This window comes from Artemia franciscana, chromosome 10, assembly GCF_032884065.1.
Source record: "Artemia franciscana chromosome 10, ASM3288406v1, whole genome shotgun sequence".
Classification (NCBI taxonomy): Eukaryota; Metazoa; Arthropoda; class Branchiopoda; order Anostraca; family Artemiidae; genus Artemia; species Artemia franciscana.
In genome coordinates this window covers 31,652,839-31,672,152 of record NC_088872.1, presented here as the reverse complement: position 1 = coordinate 31,672,152, position 19,314 = coordinate 31,652,839, and the positions used below count along the sequence as shown (strand labels likewise).

General features: G+C 36.2%; 1 protein-coding gene across 1 annotated transcript in view; it reads left to right on the top strand.

Annotated features, from left to right (window-relative positions):
• The window catches only part of LOC136032075 (serine/threonine-protein phosphatase 2B catalytic subunit 2-like), a 96,069-nt gene that overhangs the window by 13,723 nt on the left and 63,032 nt on the right, over window positions 1-19,314 (top strand). The window contains exons 3-4 of the mRNA XM_065712198.1: window positions 705-829; window positions 6,681-6,792. Of these exons, the coding sequence (XP_065568270.1) occupies window positions 705-829; window positions 6,681-6,792 (237 nt within the window). The remainder of the gene's footprint in view (window positions 1-704; window positions 830-6,680; window positions 6,793-19,314) is intronic.

The following is a 19,314-nucleotide window of genomic DNA, read 5'->3' as shown; positions in this document are numbered from 1 at the left end:
ACTTGCCGCGTGGATCTTTAGCAGTCTATAATACTAACTAGCCAAAGAAGAAGGTTCTTAAATTTAGCAAGAGCAACATCAAACTGTTTGAAAGGCATGAATATTAAAGCTAGACAAACAGAGCAAAAACTTTCTTTGATTGAAGGCTGAGTCTCACGAGAACATCCAAGAATCAAATCAAATAGATATCAAATTATTCCTTTAAATATGTGGGTGACAAGGGGTAGATCAAATTTAATCCGTAGCCAGAAAAAGCATAATATCTCGGTTGCTCAATAATTACTTTCAGTATTTTCCTTATTTCGTAACTAGTGAATGAATTCGGTGTCTAAATAATTCAGAATATAATCCTTGTTCAACAGGGGCTCAAAACTGAGATTGCTCATTTTTGGAAGTATAGATAATTCTTGACTAGTCGAAGACTAAATGAAGATTTACGTTTTCTAGTGGTTGAGTCAGGTGTCTGTTCTATATTGACCAAGCTGTTGTACTTCACAAAAATCGCTCCTGTCACCAATTCAGATTAGCGTTAAGGATATTCGCACATTGTTGTGGTAACAGTCCTTAAAAAAAATAATAAAGATAAATCAACTCTGCTGGAATCAGTGAGACTTTTTTTTATTATTTGTATAATATTTCCTTCCACCCCCTATGTTTTCAGTAGCATATATACCTTGTTAATGATCTATTTTTTCAACTTTTAGTGTGTGGTGATATCCATGGTCAGTTTTATGACCTGATGAAGTTGTTTGAAGTCGGGGGATTGCCTGCCACTACAAAGTACCTTTTTCTTGGGGATTATGTAGATCGAGGTTATTTTTCTATTGAGGTAAGCTAAATCATATTGGTAGTTTCTTGTCACTATTATAGGTCTAAAACTTCGTAGTCTATAGTTTGTCCTGCTGTTCTGAAATGATTTTTTTTTTGGAATGTTGAATATATTCTGAAAGCATTTAATAAAAAATAAATAAATGAGATAAAAAGTTCAAAAAATGATTCTTGTCAATAATAAAAGGAAGATAAAACAGTGTCATTTTGAAAAAAGTCTTCATAGTTGGATTGAACGTAAAATAGGTAAGAAAGAGGTAAAAAAAAATGTACAAACAATGAAAATGAAACAAACGACTTTTCATATGAAAAATCGGCCCAATCTGTGGGCTGCATAATATATGCGGTTGGCTGTATTTTCGCTTGCGCCCTGCTATTTTTCCACCAAAATTAATGAATATACAAGAAATTGGATCGGAAATGAAAATAACGAAAATCGAATTAGTAACAAACGTAAATTGTGGCCCTGATGATAATCTTAGATTGTGATCTGGACCTCCAAACGAAAGATTTTGGTAATTACTCGACTAGGATATTTTAAGGTAATACCAACCCTTAACAGTGATAGACAAAAGGTATCAAATGTATATGAAATGTAATAAACGTTCTAGAATATGTTCCTATTTGCCTGGTTTAATTTTTAATATTCTATAGTTTTTTTTTGTTTTTTTTTATAAAACATAAACCAACCTATAACTTGAATATGTGAATTTGAAACCAGGGGAAAAGACCAATAATCTTCACAAAGGAGTAATATACAACTTTAATTTGTATTTTAGTGCTAACGTAACTAGTTCTTTGTCCTTGGTTCTTGAACTTAAGTGTTTTAGGAAGGTTATTGTTATATTGGAAATGGGGAACCTATTTAGTGCTACAAATGCTGCTTCATGCAGCTTGAAACTTTACAAAATCAGTAGTTCTTAAGATGGGGTAATGACGTCAGGTCAGAAAGGATGACTACTATTGCTTCTACTCTGTTCAATGACACTCAGCAAGAGAAAGAAATGTTTTAAAGACTAGAAGTGTTATTTGCGCAAAAAAACATGGTTGAGAGTTTTGATTGCATTTGAAAGTGTCAAGGCCACACCTACCTTCTGATCTAGCTTTTGCATGGGCTACCTTAACGTAAAGGTACATTTTTACCATTGCGCATAAATATAACTTCACTAATGCGGAGATACAAGCAATACCAGAGTAATGGTAAAAAATAGATTTCTCAATAATTATCCGAAATATCCCCATAGGAAAAAAAAACCTTAGCTCCTCACTCTTACCTTAGATGGTTGATACCGTGCATCCATTTTTTTTTTTTTTTTTTTTTTTTTTTTTTTTTTTTTTTTTTTTTTGTACTTTATGATATAGGTTAGGTTTTTGGGTTTTATGATTTTGAGGGAGAATCCTTTACACACCCTCTTCTTGGGGTTGTCATAATGCTTTAAAAATGGATCTAATTTTTTAACCCCTGACCTTTAAGGGTTAACCACGTCGACCGCTAGACTTCCTAATTGAATGTTAATGAGAGACCAAATTTCCTCAAAAATGATTTCTTAACGCGAGAGGTGACACCTGTTTGTCTCTTGCATGTTTGCAATTGTCATCTAATTTGTGTGAATGTTGATCTGAGGGTGGGTGAATCAATGTCCTATCGTCATCTTCTACATTTTAAATTTTATAAATTTTGTGAGAATCGCTCCTTACATTTTAAAAATTGCCGTAAAAAAACTAAGTCAAGCTGCAGCGATGAGAAAATTCTTCTAGAAGACATGTTCGACATCGTAGAAGGAGCTGCAATAGCCGCCAAGCCACCTAAGGCAAACACAGCTACAAACGTTCCCGGTACGGTTAAAATTCTCCATTAATTCTGGCTTATTTGTCTCTATCTGAACTTATCTCGAAGATGGTGCGTGTTGATCTTCATCAGGGCTTCCACTTTTAGGGATATTACTCTATTCTAGGGAGAAATCACTTCTTTTAGGGATATTTATTTTGAATATAGGGACAAAGGCAAATCTGGGGTAAAGTAAGGATTTTCAGGAAAATCTGGGGTAAAGTAAGATTTTCAGTGAAAGTTTGATTTTTTCAAAGAAAAGGCTGAAAAATGCATCATTGTAATATTTTTTAGTGAGAAAGATTCATGTTGAAGTATTGGATATTGGTTAAGTGTAGTGATGGATCAGCTGAGGGTGTGACTAACTGCATCAAACAAGTCATTGAAAAAAACTCGATTACCTAGCAAAATATTGTTGGATTTTGTGCAGATACTACTAACATCATGTTTGGAGCCAATAAATCTGCTTCAGCGCTAATGAAAGCCATGGTGCCTCATATCTTGAATGTGAAATGCTCGTGCCATCTTATTCACTTGTGTTCATCCTATGCATGCTTGTCGCTTCCCAAGACACTAGAAGACTTGGCACAAAATATCTATGCCCACTTTTCCAGGAGTGCTTCCAGGCGAGGTAAGTATGCCGAATTTCACAAGTCCTTTGGATGCAAAGCTCTTCCAATTCTTCCACCAGGACAGACCCGTTTGTTGTCCCTTCAGCCCAGCATAAAGAGGCTTATTGTGCACCGGGTTGCTCCTATTCGTTATTTCATAGAAACAACGGCTGATGACCCAACTTATAACCAATGACCTTATTTTGTCAACATTACAAAGCAAGTTGACTAAGCCATACCTTGAATTTGTGGACTACTCTCTTGGCCTCTCTAATGAATTTAATACAGTTTTTCAATCTGAGCTTCCACTTCTTCATTCCCTAAAGGCAAGTGTCAGCAAACTTGTGAGTGATGTTGCGTCTAACTTCATGGAACTAGACTATATTTGCAGTGTTGGTTTGTTTACTGAATGAATCCTTACCTTTCAAGTGAGTACCTGCCTTTAAACCAGACATATGTGGGAATAGCTGCAACCGATTCAGTGCAAGAACTCGTAGATGCTCAAGAGCCAAGTGATAATATTGATCTCTCTTACCAGTCTTGTCGAAACTATTATATAGTCCTAATCAAGCAGATTCAAGACCGTTTCAAGTTTTAAGACGACATTTATGACATTTTGACATTGGCTGAACCAAAGAATGCAAGAAATTAGAAGCCAAAATCTCTAAGGCCACTATTCGCGAGACTTCCTATTCTAACAGAAAAGTGTTTCGTCCAAAAAACGGACGTAGAATGGAAATCTCGGGCAATGACCGATGTCACTGAGCCTCATTTAGGAGATACTCAAGTTAAAGACCTGTCAGTTGAGCAGTACTGGATGAAGATACTTAGTCCGAAGACTCGCAGTGGTGAAATCAAGTACACAGAATTGCGAAAGTGCATGTCACTGGTCTTTTCGTTACCTTTTAGTACTGTACCGGCTGAGTTTGTTTAGTGTACTGAAATTAATCAAAACAGACATTCGAAATGGTTTCGAGAACAGTAACTCAGTTATTCGAGTCTGTTACTGGTTGAAAAACGAAGATAAAACCTCATCAACTGTCAACACACCGAAAGCTGTTGCTGGCTTCAAGACGACAGCAAACGCTACGTGCGATGAAGCGCTGGAGATGACATTTACTTGACTTTTTTTTATGTGTTCTAGATAGTGTAAAACATTTTATGTATATCATTATCTAAATTAAAAAATAACAATTTGATTCTACGCTATGTTTTTCGTGTAGATTGTTTGGAAATCTAAGCCAAAACATCTCTTTTTCTAGGGAGAAAAATAGGGTGAAATCAGATCTCAAGACAAGGAGTTTTAGGAAAAATTTATATATAAAAAAGGGAAAATTGAAACCGAAAAGTGGAAGTCCTGATCTTCATGCAGTTATCACACATCTACACATGAAGGAATAAACTGTTGTTTGGAGCGAACAGAAATGTACAGAAAAGTGTATAAGGAAATTTAAAAGGGTCATGAAAACCATTGACGATGGTAACTTTAAGTAGGCATTTTAGGGTCGTTGCTGATGCCAAAAAGCGCAATTACCAAGCTTTTGAGCTGATCCGCGGACTGCGAATATATTAAGCATCATGAAAACTAGTAAATCATCAAAACTGGCAAATTTTTTATATAGTAAACTCAACGATTCGAATGAAGAATTTTTTTCACACTTTTGAAGATATTTTGCTGCGTTTTTCATAATGTTGTTTTGAACTTCTGCTTAAAAGTATGCATAATAACTAACTTGAATTAAAAGATGAAGAAAAGGTCAGTCTTAAACAATCTACGTCAATCTGAAGGGGAGCATATGACCGAAGACCTTTTAAATTTTTCAATTCCGTAAACAAAAAGAAAATAAAAGTTTGTTGTTCTTTTTCTTCATTTTTGCTTCTCAATCACCAGTTTCTCTCCTTTTTATTTCCCTAAGGTCCCCCATCCCTTCCCGCATTTTCTCTCTTTTTGTTCTAGTTTTTGTTTTAGTGTGACAGGATTGATGGGTGTCTGTGTTTGGGCCATCAATTGCTTCTAGAGAGGATTTATTAGGAAATTCTAACTCAGATCAAGTATGAAAAGAAAAGGCAAAATTTGGGTATAAGCCTGTATGTTTTTTTCATAAAAATGACTTTTTTTTGTTTTTGCTGTGGTAAGAAGACAAATATAAAATAAATAAAAATCCATTTTGGAAATGACCTAGTATAGAAAAATGGTCGTTGGTTCTGGTGAAGGGTTCATTCAATTACATATCAAAAGTTTCAGCGTTCTTTTTGTTATCAAAACTGGCCCTGGTCCGAATTTATTGGAACTTTCCATACGAACAGAGCTTCATAGTTAACACAATAGCTTCGCCTTAGAAGAGAGTGATTCTGCCATGGCAGAAACTGCCAAGTTTCTGCCATGTGCTGGGTAATCATATAGAATGGATGGTTCTAGAAAGTTCAATTTAAGAGTTCATTCAATTAGAAATGATCAGTTTCCTTCTGCCCTTTTTATGGGCCGAAACCAATTTAGGGCCACCTGCATCATTATTCGATGCCTCACGCATCTTTGTTTATCCTTATAGCCCGACGTGACTTTGAATCGAAATATCAAGATCACCCTTTAAACACAACAGATGAAAGGTTAAAAAATATGTCTCATGGGTGCCATGATAAGTATACCGTCAGAGGTAAGGGCCAAAATCCCTTCAACTATCCAAATGGAAGTCTTTGTTTTAAATTGGGTCGTTGACTGATTTTGGGCCCATATCCCAGAGAATATTAGCGCCACGTGTGTAGTTAGTAACTTAAAAAAACTAACTATGGTGTACTTCAACCCTTAAAAACCAACTGATAGAAATTTGTGAAGCAACTATGAAGTATGCCCTTATCTTGTTTTCGTTTAAGACTATCGTCTGATCATGAACAGTCCCCATATGGTTCTGGATCAGTTTCTTTGACCAAAATTTCTTTCATTTTTCTTATTTAAACAAGATATTATATGTGCATCTTTATATTAATGTGTATCTACAAAGTGTATGTTTTAAATGGGCTCTACATAATTTAGGTTCCTTGTTAAGACTGCATAGATTATGTTGCGCCAAAAAACGCTTTTTTGGACTTCTTGGCTGATCTTCAAAACGGCTATCTTAAACTGTTGATCGAATAGAACATTCGATAGGACTCTAGTGACGCTTGGGGATATAAAAGGGTAGTAGATGAATGACTATCGAGTGGTTTTGACCCTTACCTTACAGCTTCTTTAGGAAGTCAGTGCTACTGCTGTCATTCATCAATCTATGCACACAACAAAATATCTATGATGGATACAGTTTTGTAGGCGCATTCATGCTTGGTGCGCGCCAATTTCTGAATGGTTAAACTTTATTTACTTTATGCATGAGGGCTTTTATATAGCACATGTTATATACAAAATCTATAATTTTCAGTGCGTATTATACCTATGGACATTGAAGATATGCTATCCAACCACACTGTTCCTGTTAAGAGGAAATCACGAATGCAGACACCTCACGGAATATTTCACCTTTAAGCAGGAATGTAAGGAGCTTTGCTATTTTTGTAATGACGAGTTGTATGCCACCATTAATTTAGAAATGTTTTTTGAACTGAGTTGACCGGATCCATATCTGCCTTAATTTCGGACAAACTAAGTTTTAAAAGCTTTTTTCGAAACCTCATTCTCGCTATCAGTTTCATATTTGTTTTTTTTCAGTTTGGGTCAGTTTAATGATGTAATTTAGATTCCCCAATTATTATTTTTATAACGTCGTTGTTCCTGCATATAAATTTAGCGGAAAATCTGTAAAAGATTGAAATAAAATATGCATGTTTCATGAAATGAAATAACAATAAACATATCCCGCTTTCTTTCTTTTATCCACACCAAGGGTTGTCCTCTAGTTTTTGGTATAGTCTTTAATTGTATATTATTTCAATAGAGCCTTGTTTATGGATATTGCTTTTCATTTTACTAACAATTCTGTCAAGCCTATTTCTCATTCTGTATAGAATATAAATATGTACCAGAATCAATCACCTAGTCTTATAAGTCGATAGGAACATAAATTCAAATTTAATAATCAAGAAAATGGTCATCTCACTCACTCGAAAATTCGAGGATATTGCAGGCACTGAGGTAAGCTAAAAAGCAAATAAGAAACAAAGAGTAGGGTTTCTTTGCTGTTGTTGTTGTCGTTTTTTTTTGCAGTAATCTTGAATAATGCAAAAGAGCCCTTTCAAACAGAAATTTGGGGTTGTGCAATCCCTTTTCAGTAACTAAAGTTGGTAATCAGCTTGCTCAAAAACTCTCAATTGTAACTTGGTGGAAATCAAGCATGATTTATGAAAAATATTGGCTTAACGCTATTTCATTGTTTAAATTTTGCATAACAATGTCTATAAACTTAAGTTGCGAACAAACTGGGGGAGGGGACTCAGGATCCTTTGCTATTAAGAACTCACCTTTTCGTGGGGATTCCTTTCGTACAATCTTAGGATGAGTCGAAAGAGAAAGTAGGGGAGATGACTACGGCCCCACTACTTACCCTCCAATACTGCAGTTTGAATATCCTTGAATGAATATAATTTGTATGGCCTGTCCAGTTAATGAAAATAGCAAAATATACTGTTAAGTAGCCACAATGTCTACAATTTTCTTAATCTTTGACAAGGAATCAATGCCAGATATTTTGAATTTCTCTGTCAAATCTACTTGTTTTCATAAGGATTTAAAATCTAACAAAAATAGCTAATATACAAAAGAGCATTTTGCCATTTGTAGACGCTCTACCGCTGTTCTACTATCAACGCAATTAAATATTCTGATCGGCTTATCAAACATAAATGGTATTTTGCTTTATTTGCAAGACTATTTATTGTCATGAATTAGGCTTTATTTGTGAGAGTAGGCTATTTATTGTCAAGAAATACCCGAAGTGAGGTAGACAGGGTAAGCCAAGTGCTAAACTGGTAATAATATTCACAGATACAAGTATACTGTCCTCGTATTAGATTATGAGGAGAAAGATTGGACTGTACTGGCATTGTATTTTCAGTGAAGCGTTTATTCTATCACAACATGGAAGGAAATTTATAAATATGACAGCCTACTCTTAACCTTTATGTTGGACATTGAAATCTCGTGACTTACTTTGTTTAAAACAACAATTTTCACGGCACTTGGTCGGTCGGTCCCGGTTTTACTAGTTTAGGCACTTCCAGGTAAAATAGGATGATGAAATTTGGCAGGCGTATCAGGAACTTGACCAGATCAAAGAAATTGTTGTTTCTCCGATTCGACCATCTAGGGGGAGGGTAGTGGGGGGACGGTTAAATCTGAAAAATTAGAAAAAATGATGTATTTTTAACTTACGAATGGGTGATGGGATCTTAATGAAATTTGATATTCAGAAGGATACCGTGTCTCAGAGCTCTTATTTTAAATCCCGACCGGATCCAGTGACATCGGGGGGAGTTGGGGGGGGGGCCTAAAATCTTGAAAAACGCTTAGAGTGGAGGGATCGTGATGGAACTTGGTGGGAAAAATAAGCGGAAGTCCTAGATACGTGATTGACATAACCAGAACGGATTCCCTCTATTGGGGGGGGGGGGGTAATTCTGAAAAAATTGAAAAAAATGAGGTATTTTTAACTTACGAAGGAGTGATCGGATCTTGATGAAATTTCATATTTAGAAGGACCTCGTAACTCAGATCTCTTATTTTGATCCCGACTAGATCCAGCGTCATTGAGGGGGGGGGGGAACCGGAAGTCTTGGAAAACACTTAAAGCGGAGAGATCAGGATGAAACTTGGTGGGAAGAATAAAAACACGTCCAAGATACGTGACTGAAATTACTGGACCGGATCCGCTCTCTTTGGTGGAGTGGGGGGGGGGGGGGTAATTTGGAAAAATTAGAAAAAATTAGGTATTTGTAACTCATGAACGGGTGATCAGATCTTAATGAAATTTGATATTTAGAAGAATCTTAAACCCCGACCAGATCCGATAAAATTGGGGTGAGTTGGAGCGGGAAACCGGAATTCTTGGAAAACGTGAAAATTGAGGTATCTTTATCTTACAAATGGGTGATCGGATCTTAATGAAACTTGATATATAGAAGGATATTATGCCTCAGATACTCCATTTTCAATTCGGATCTGATCCGGGGACGTAGAGCGTTGGAGGGGGGAAACAGAAATATTGGAAACCGGAAATCTTGGAAAACACTTAGAGTAGAGAGATTGGGATGCAACTTGATGGGAAGAATAAGCACAGGCTATAGATACGTGATTGACATAATTGGAACGGATCCATTCTCTTTGGGGCAGCTGGGGGATGTTAATTTGGAAAAATTAGAAAAATTGAGGTATTTTTAACTTAATAATGGGTGACCGGATCTTAATGAAATATGATATTTAGAAAGAACTCATGTCTCAAAGCTCTTATATCAAATCCACACCAGATCTGTTGACATTGGGGGAGTTGGAGGGGGAAACCGGAAATCTTGGAAAGCGCTTGGAGTGGAGAAATCGGGATGAAACTTGGTGGGTAGAATAAGCAAATGACATAGTTACGTAATTTACGTAACCGTACTGGATCCGCTCTCTTTGGGGGATTTTGGGGGTGGGGTTCAGTGCTTTGGCGAGTTTGGTGCTTCTGGACGTGCTAGAACGATGAAAATTGCTTGGCGCGTCAGGGAGTTGCACAAATTGACTTGATAAAGCCGTTTCCCTCGATTCGACCATCTGGGGGGGGGGCTGAAGGGAGAAAAATAAATAGAAAAATGATGTATTTATAACTTACGAGTGGGTGATCGAATCTTCATGAATTATGATATTTAGAAGGACCTCGTGAGCTTTTACTTTAAATCCCGACCGGCAAAAGGCCTCTGATTTTCCTTTTAAATCAATCTATTGATTCTTATAATTTTGCTAGAGCTCATACCATATGAGCTCTTGGCTCTTCCGGACTCGTCACAAGTGCCATATGAGCTCTTAGCTCTTGTTTTTTCATACAATTTATATAGGGACAGGAAGTCAAATTGATTTTTTTTTTTTTGCAAAATTATTTCGAAAACAGTTTGCTTTTCTGTCCGTTGCTAAGTAACTGATAGGATTTATGGAATATTCTTGTAGCCTACTGTTAAGTATTTAGCGAGAGGGTGTCTTTGCTTCCCATAGGCAATTTTGTGTGGTCATTTCCAGTATATGTTCAAGTTCATTTATTTATTAATCGCACATACATGTATATATATATATATATATATATATATATATATATATATATATATATATATATATATATATATATATATATATATATATATATGACTTAGGCCCATGGGGAGACAAGCTCGAAAAACTAGGCCTAGGCTTATGTTATTCAGGCTTAGGATTGTGAACCTTCTTTGGGTGGTAAATATTTCACTCATCACAGATTTATGATGCCCCTTCAAATTTTATTCACGTGCATGAAAGTAAATGCTAGGTTTAGTAACATAGAATGGCTAGTCCAGCATTCACAAAGCGGCTTAATTTATTTCGCATTTAGTCGCCAATTTAAACTTTCAGAACATATGAGAGAAAAGCCGGGAAATGTGCAAAACTTGTCAACAACCTTAGAAACAAAAATATTGGAAGATTCTTAAAAAAATAGCTTCGGCATAACGACCAAAAAAGTCATTTTTGGATCTGGAAGTTTGATAACTGGTTTACTGAGTGAAATTTTGCTCGAAATATGACACTATACCTATTCAATAAAAATATAACTAGTTACACCAAGGATTGTGCCAGTTTTTAGTTGCTTAACGCGCAAAATAGTAAAATTTTATAGCCAGAAGAATAATAAGTAAATGTGTATCAGTGGCATCAGTTTGTGGATTTTTTTTTTTTTTGAGGGGGCGAATTTTTTCCCAGCTGTATAGAAGGGGGTGGTAACTTGTAATTTTTTTCAATTTTCTCAATAGAAATACAAGAAAAAATCAATAAAGGTTTTCCGAAAATAAGATAAAAAAAAATTAGAAAGAATAAGAGCAAGAAATCTAGGCGATACCTGTCTCCCCTCATTTTCCCACTAATTAATGCCATTGTATATTATGTAATGCGGCAGAACGGTTGTAGCCTAGCTGGATAATATACATCTATCTTTAGAAATGGCATAGTGCTTACCTAAACTCAAAATTACTCCTACCGTTTTTAAATTTGGTTATGTTTGGGCCAAACTGTACTGAATCAATATAAAATAAACGACAAATGGATGTGGAAATGGGAAGCAATATGGTAGTTTCCCTTAAGATACTTACCTTCCTTCTAGAAAAATCGACTTTAGCGAGTATGAAGCCCAATTCTGGTAAGACGGGTAAAATTGTCCCCTCCTCTCTGATAAATTTCCAAACTATACCCACAAATCTAGAGTAAAATTTACGAAATTCCTTTCAATGCCTTGAGTAAAACTTGATTTTGGAAGAACAATTCTGCTAAACATTTTTTTTTTGTCACCAAGAAAATTGAAAAGTAATAAATTGGAAAGATTTCCATAGCTTTTTGATCCCATCGCACTGAGAATAATGTTTAGGATACTTGGAGCAGTCTAAGCAACTCTGGGAACAATAATTTTGTAACTCTCTGTAACTTCACAATAAAAGAAATTCGACCGCTATAAGAACAGAAAAGGCATTCGTTTTCCTTTTCATCATGATAAGTCTAACAAACGATACAGATACACAATGCTGGCAGACAAAGCTTGGGAGTAAGTTAGTGTTGATACAAGCCTTTTAAATAAGGGTTATCTTCATTTCAGTTTTAGGCTCTTGTAGTACAGGGGTTGATAAATTTTTTGCTTTATCAGCAGGTGTGACTGCGGCCCGGCTCAGGCATCAAACCTGCTTCATAAACATAATTTGTTTTGAGATATTTCCGCACCATTTCCTAAATTCAGCAAATCCAAGTAAATTTTAAAATGAGTGAAAGTGTTTGTTTTGTTTTTTTTGTTTGTTTTTTTGGTACCCTCCATACACAGATTTCACTTTTAGTACAGCAAATGTTTTGACAACTGTTTTACTATGTCTCAAACTAACCTCAGCAAAACACGTTTGGGGCAAATTTGTGAAAAGTATCTTATAAAACAAAATCAAAAGATATTTATACCGGTTTTCCCGTTTGATTGCGTTGGGCGATGTAAGCTTCCTTCTCTTTTTTTCACAGAAAGACTGATTGCTGTTTAATTCGACCTAAAATTGGTAGAAGTACTCTAGAACGTCTTTTGGGCCCAATTGTTTCCCTTGGATGTAAGGGAAAGGATAAAAGTTCCTCTTAATTTCATTAGCTTTTGTTTCTCTTCATCTTTCCGACTGAATTTGAATTACCTTTTTCTTACTGCACTTGAACTTTCTCTCTCCAAGCACAAGATCTCAACATTTTCAATAATACATTGATTCCACTAAAGAAACCTTTCCCCCAAAAGCTTTTTAAAACCGTCTTACTCTCTATCTTTCTCTCTCTCCTTTTATTCTCCTTTTTGAACTGTGACCAACTATTGATTGGTCTCCTTTAGAATTATCCTGTAAGTGTTGCTTTTAGCAAAGCAGAATAAATAAAGGGGGATCTCTGTAGCTATTCAAATATAATTTGAATTGTAAGGAAACAGGTTGGTAAATTGTGATTCTATTAGAATTTTATTAGAGACATTTGCATCGGAGAAGCTAGAAATGATGGCATGCGACTGCTCCTTATCAGGATCGGTCTTGAGACCTTTGAGATTTTATACAAATAAAATTAGAAGTCGATGTTGGATCAGTATTAACACTTACTACCTCCGCTGAATTTACATGATGAAAATTTGCATGTACATCGAGTGAATTTTTAGCTTCCAATTTTACAGTCTACTTGACATGTTTAAAAAACCCGCAAGAATTAGAATGCGGGTTGCGATCAAAGTTGACAAAATTCGATTTACATTGTTGCCAGCGGCATAATTTCATCAAAATCCTACGGGGGGGGAGTTGGAGTCAATTTTCCCAATTCAAGTGAAAATGACAGTGAAAAGGGAAAAACTAGCCATATAGTAATATAAGGGGCAAGATGTACTAACGAAAACTGACCTTTTTCTCTGGATGCTTAAATTATACAGACTTATCTTAGTTTTGCAAGTTTTTTATGCGGAAACTAAATTTCAGCTGGGAATGGGGGCGAAATGAGGGCTGGTTGGCATAATTCGATTGAATAATGGTATGTTGATCTATTTTGAACAAAAAAAAAATACTTTTTAAAAGATTGAGATTGACATCCCTGCTTTAGTTTTATCCGTATTACGGTTTCTTCAATTTCCGTTGGTGTGTCATTAGCTTAATCTGTCAATAATTTATTAAAATGTTTTCCAAAAGAGAAGTTTTTCAAAGAAAAATGAAGAGTAACATTATAGTCCATGACGAGAAAAAAACAAAGTAATTTAATAACTTACATTCAAACTAACAGAAATTTATATGAGTGAATAAATGAAAGCCAAAACGAACAGAAATTAAAATGACTAAATACAACAAACACAAAGGTAACACATATTATTATAGATGAATCTATGAATCCAAAAACGAACAAAAATTACCAGAAGCAGGAGTAGGGTTACTGCCGCTTAATTCATGTAAGGACAGCTGGTCATTTGCGCTTTACTAAAAAATATTTTCTATTTCGAGCTGTGTTGTTTATTTGTCGTAAGATCAACAACAACACAACGACAAAATGTTTATCTGTTTATAATTAAGACTTAGGCCTAGGAGTCAGGTATAAGTTCAGTATCGCGTCGTTAGTAAATTCAAATTACCGCAGCTTGAACTTATATCTTTATACCGGTGAAGAATTTTGATGCTTTCATTTAAGAAAAGCTAATCTCAAGGTTATATCAAGACCAAGTCACACTTGACCATACACGCGATATGCTATACCGGGGTAGTAGTCCATAAATGACGCACAGAAAAAACATTGCGTCCATTGTTACGAATCGATACCACCTAATGGCTTCAAAAATAAAATAAAAAGCACAGTTTTTCTAACGGAATAAAGAATGAAGTTAAAACTTAAAACGAACAAAAATTGCTGCTTCGCAGATTGCCCAAGATTTATCTACTAAACTAGCTTAAATAAACTGACTCGTAATATTTTCCAATATATGTTGAATTCGAAGAACTAGTGCTTTACTGAAAACAGAACTTGCTTGATTTGTGCAGTGAATTTTAATTGTCCACTTAAACTTGTCGATATCAGGGCTGGGGAAAGGCTATTAATAGACGGATAAATTGGCCTTTTATTTTCTGCATTTTCTGCCCCTCAAATTGTCTGATTCTTAGAGAGAATTCCGTTTTTTAGGTTGGTTTATATGTTTTAGGTAAGGTTCAGGTTGTTTGTTTTGGTTAATGTTGTTTTCAGGTGTTTTAGTAACACACCATAATATAGTGCTAACAAATATGGCAGCATAGACTATAGTCTTTTATTTATGACCCAAGACACACTTGTCGTTTTTTTTTTTTTTTTTTTTTTTTTTTTACTGAGAGTTTGTTTTACCAAGCTTGATGCTCTAGCGCGGACGCACTGAGTTATAAACATTCTACCGTCGCAACATCAGTCGATCATAATATCATAATAGATTAGATCATAAGTCTTTTTGTATTTTCATCAAAAATAATTGAAAAAATGCCCCCCTATAAACATTGAAAAATGCGTTGTATACCCCCCCCCCTTTATTTTATGAATTTATTACCCGTACAGGCGTTGGGGAGCAATAAAACTAAAAGTATTCTGAAAACCTATTGGTAGAAATTTTTTTAATGTAAATGAATTCAAATTTTGTTCAAATAGTTGGCTATTTAGATTAGGTTACATAAAGTGGATTAATTTTCGTTTTTTATGATAAATAGGCTTTGATTTTTAGAGTCGAAGGCTGGGGCTTATTTTGGCCCAACCTCCTGACACTTTAAACTTTCTATGATTTCTGGGCATTTCCTAATCAAATTATATACCATTTTCTTTTTTCTACAATTGTCCTCTCCGTTTTTCGGGGAAAAAATTCATTTATTGCTTCCAATTTATTTAATTTTCCATGATACTCCCTCTACAAACACACTCATCAGCAGTCGTCAACCTTCGGCTTAGGGTCTTGGACTATAAAAAATTGATTGGCTATCTTAGAATTTTCGTTCTCTGCCACTCTAATCTTCTTTATGCCAAAACTGATATTTTGTGCCACTAAACGGTCAATAACGCTATTCTGCTGTGGTTTGCAAGGTGGGGGGTTGAAAACTTATAGGCGAATTTTTAAATCATAAAAATCATTTAGTTATCTCTTAATTTTCATTCTCTGATATTTGACTCTCTTTGCGTGAAAATTGATGTTTTCTGGCACAAAATGGTAGAAAATGCCGCTTGCTGCTGTATGATCCCTTTTTATGGCACTTGGTATAACCAAGTGACATATAGCAATCGCAAATTCTGTCGGTCCCGGTTTTGCTACTTTAGGCACTTCCAGGTAAGCTAGGACGATGAAATTTGGCAAGCGTATCAGAGACCGGACCAGAATAAATTATAAATAGTCGTTTTCCCGATTTGACCATCTGGGGGGGGGAGTGGGGGCCGGTTAATTCGGAAAAAAATAGAAAAAATGAAGTATTTTTAACTTATGAGCAGGTGATGGGATCTTGATGAAATTTAATTTTTGGAATCATATTTTGTCTCAGAGCTCTCATTTTAAATCCCGACCGGACCTGATGACATTGGGGGGAGTTGGAGGGGGGAACCTAAAATCTTGGAAAACACTTAGAGTGGAGGGATCGGGATGAAACTTGATGGGAAAAATAAGCACAAGTCCCAGATACATGATTAACATAATCGGAACGGATCCGCTCTCTTTGGGGTAGTTGGGGGGGGGGGGGGGGGTAATTCTGAAAAATTAGAAAAAATGAGGTATTTTTAACTTACGAACGGGTGATCGGATCTCAATGAAATTTGATGTTTAGAAGGATATCGTGTCTTAGAGCTCTTATTTTAAATCCCGACCGGATCTGGTGACATTGGGGGGGGGAGTTGGGAGGGGGAAACCTGAAACTTGGAAAACACTTAGAGTGGAGGGATCGGGATGAAACTTGGTGGGGAAAATAAACAAATGTCCTAGATAGATGATTGACATAACGGAACGGATCCGCTCTCTTTGGGGTAGTTGGGGGGGTTATTTCTGAAAAATTAGAAAAAATGAGGTATTTTTAACTTACGAACGGGTGATCGGATCTCAATTAAATTTGATATTTAGAAGGATATCGTGGCTCAGAGCTCTTATTTTAAACCCGACTGGATCTGGTGACATTGGGGGGAGGAGTTGGAAGGGGGAAACCTAAAACTTGGAAAACACTTAGAGTGGAGGGATCGGGATGAAACTTGGTGGGAAAAATAATCACGAGTCCTAGATACATGATTGGCATAACCGGAACGGATCCGCTCTCTTTGGGGTAGTTGGGGGAGGGGTTAATTCTGAAAAATTAGAAAAAATGAGGTATTTTTAACTTACGAACGGGTGATCGGATCTCAATGAAATTTGATATTTAGAAGGATATCGTGTCTCAAAGCTCTTATTTTAAATCCTGACCGGATCTGGTGACATTGGGGGAAGTTTGGGGTGGGGGAACCTAAAATCATGGAAAACGCTTAGATTGGAGGGATCGGGATGAAAGTCTTACATACGTGATTTACATAATTGGAACGGATCCGCTCTATTGGGGGGGGGGGGGGGGTAATTCTGAAAAATAAGAAAAAATGACGTATTTTTAACTTGCGAAGGAGTGATCTGATCTTCATGAAACTTCATATTTAGAAGGACCTCGTAACTCAGATCTCTTATTTTAAATCTCAACCGGATCAAGCGTAATTGGGGGGGGGGGCAGTTGGGGGGACCGGAAATCTTAGAAAATACTTAAAGCGGTGAGATCAGGATGAAACTGGATGGAAAGAATAGAAATCTGTCTAAGATACGTGACTGACATAACCGGACCGGATCTGCTCTCTTTGGTGGAATTGGGGGGGGGGTAATTTTGAAAATTGAGGTATTTGTAACTTACGAAAGGGTGACCAAATCTTAATGAAATTTGATATTTAGAAGGATCTTGTGCTTTAAAGTTCTAATTTTAAATTCCGACCAGATCCTGTGACATTGGGGGGAGTTGGAGGGGGAAACCGGAATTCTTGGAAAACGTGAAAATTGGGGTATTTTTATCTTACGAATAGATGATTGGATCTTAATGAAATTTGATTTTTAGAAGGAATTCATGTCTCAGAGCTCCTATTTCAAATTCCGACCAGATCTTGTGACATTGGGGGAAGTTGGAGGAGGAAATCTTGGAAAAAACTTGGAGTGGAGGAATCGGGATGAAGCTTGGTGGATAGAATAAACAAATGTCCTTGATACGTGATTGAAAGAATCGTACTGGATTCGCTCTCTTTGGGGGAGTTGGGGGGAGGGGTTCAGTGATTTGGCGAGTTTGGTGCTTCAGGACGTGCTAGGACGATGAAAATTGGTAGGCGTGTCAGGGAGCTGCACAATTTGACTTGATAAATTCGTTTTCCCAGATTCGACCATCTGGGGGGTCAAAGAGAGAGGAAACATTAGAAAATATTAGGTATTTATAACTTACGAGTGGGTGATCGGATCTTAATGAATTTTGATATTTAGAAGGACATCATGACTCAGAGCTCTTATTTTAAATCCTGACCGGCCTTAAGCCTCTTATTTTCCTTTTTAAATCAATCTATTGATTCATAGAATTTTGCTAGAGCTCATACCATATGATCTCTTGGCCCTTAGCCTTCTCGCCTCGTCACAAGTGCCATATGAGCTCTTAGCTCTTGTTTACTTTTAAAAGGCACCAAATATAAAAAAAATCCCTTTCAAATGAGCCCTCTCCCACTTTTCTGTGACCATTGGTCTGATACGATCACCTATGGGGGAAAAGAAAAAAAAAAGACATGTCGGTGCTTCCCACGCAAAAAAAGAGATTTTTCTTGTTGTTAAGGTGAGGAGCTGTAATCATCCTGTATAGGAGGGTTTTCGATTATGGCGATCCCATTGGGGTACTTTTCGTTTCGACTTGACGCCATTTTAGAGGGGGCTTTTATGCTCTTCTTTGAAATTCCCTTTTTTTTTCTTTTTTTTTTGGTATAACCTTTTACTGTAAAAATTAACCAAAATAGTGGTTACCATTCCTGAATCAGCGTCAAGTGGCAATTTCTTTATCGCCATGTTTTTTTGTTGTTTTTTTTTTTTTTTTCAAAACGCATTTTTAGAACTATAGTTACTATGGGACGTGATTCTCTGCTAACTTTGTTGTAACTAGGGCTCAATAAAAATGTGTGGTCCTGTTAGCTCAGGCAACAATTTTTGACAGTTTCAAACAAATCAGAAAAAAGGCTCTTTTTGGGTGCAATTTAAGCATGTCCATGCCTCGAAACTAAATTTTCTTTGAACATTAGGGTCAAATTGGGCAGTGGCTTTTGATTTTAAATTCCGTGACGCTTAGAAAAAAAAGATTGTTAGCTCTTTTTAGGGCCTCATTTTAAGCCTAACCATTTTTTTTTTTTTTTTTTTTTGTCAAATTGGAGCCTCCATGACCCAAGGAGCTTCAGATATAATTGCCAAACCAGTCGAAAGTCTTTTTTCTAGTCCCATTGTTTGGGAACCCATGCCTCCAAAGTAAATTTTATTTCCGTTGAGGGTTCCTTTTCTTCAGGAACTAGATGTCTAGGTTTCAAGTTTGATGGAGAAAAAAGTTTGTTTGCCCTTTGTTGGGCCTTATTTTTGTGGCTCTAATGCTGTTTTTTTTTCTGTATTTGGGCCCCCATAGCCCAAGTACTTAAGGATATACGGCTTCAAGACAACCGTGAAAAGTTTTTTGACGCTTTTTGGGCCCTTTTTTTGGGGGGAGGGGTGTCCGCAAAGATTCTTTTTTTTTTCATATATATTAGATCCCTCTTGGGCCAAGAACGTATGGTTGTAAGTTATCAGGTAAACTAATCAGTGACAAATTGTTTTT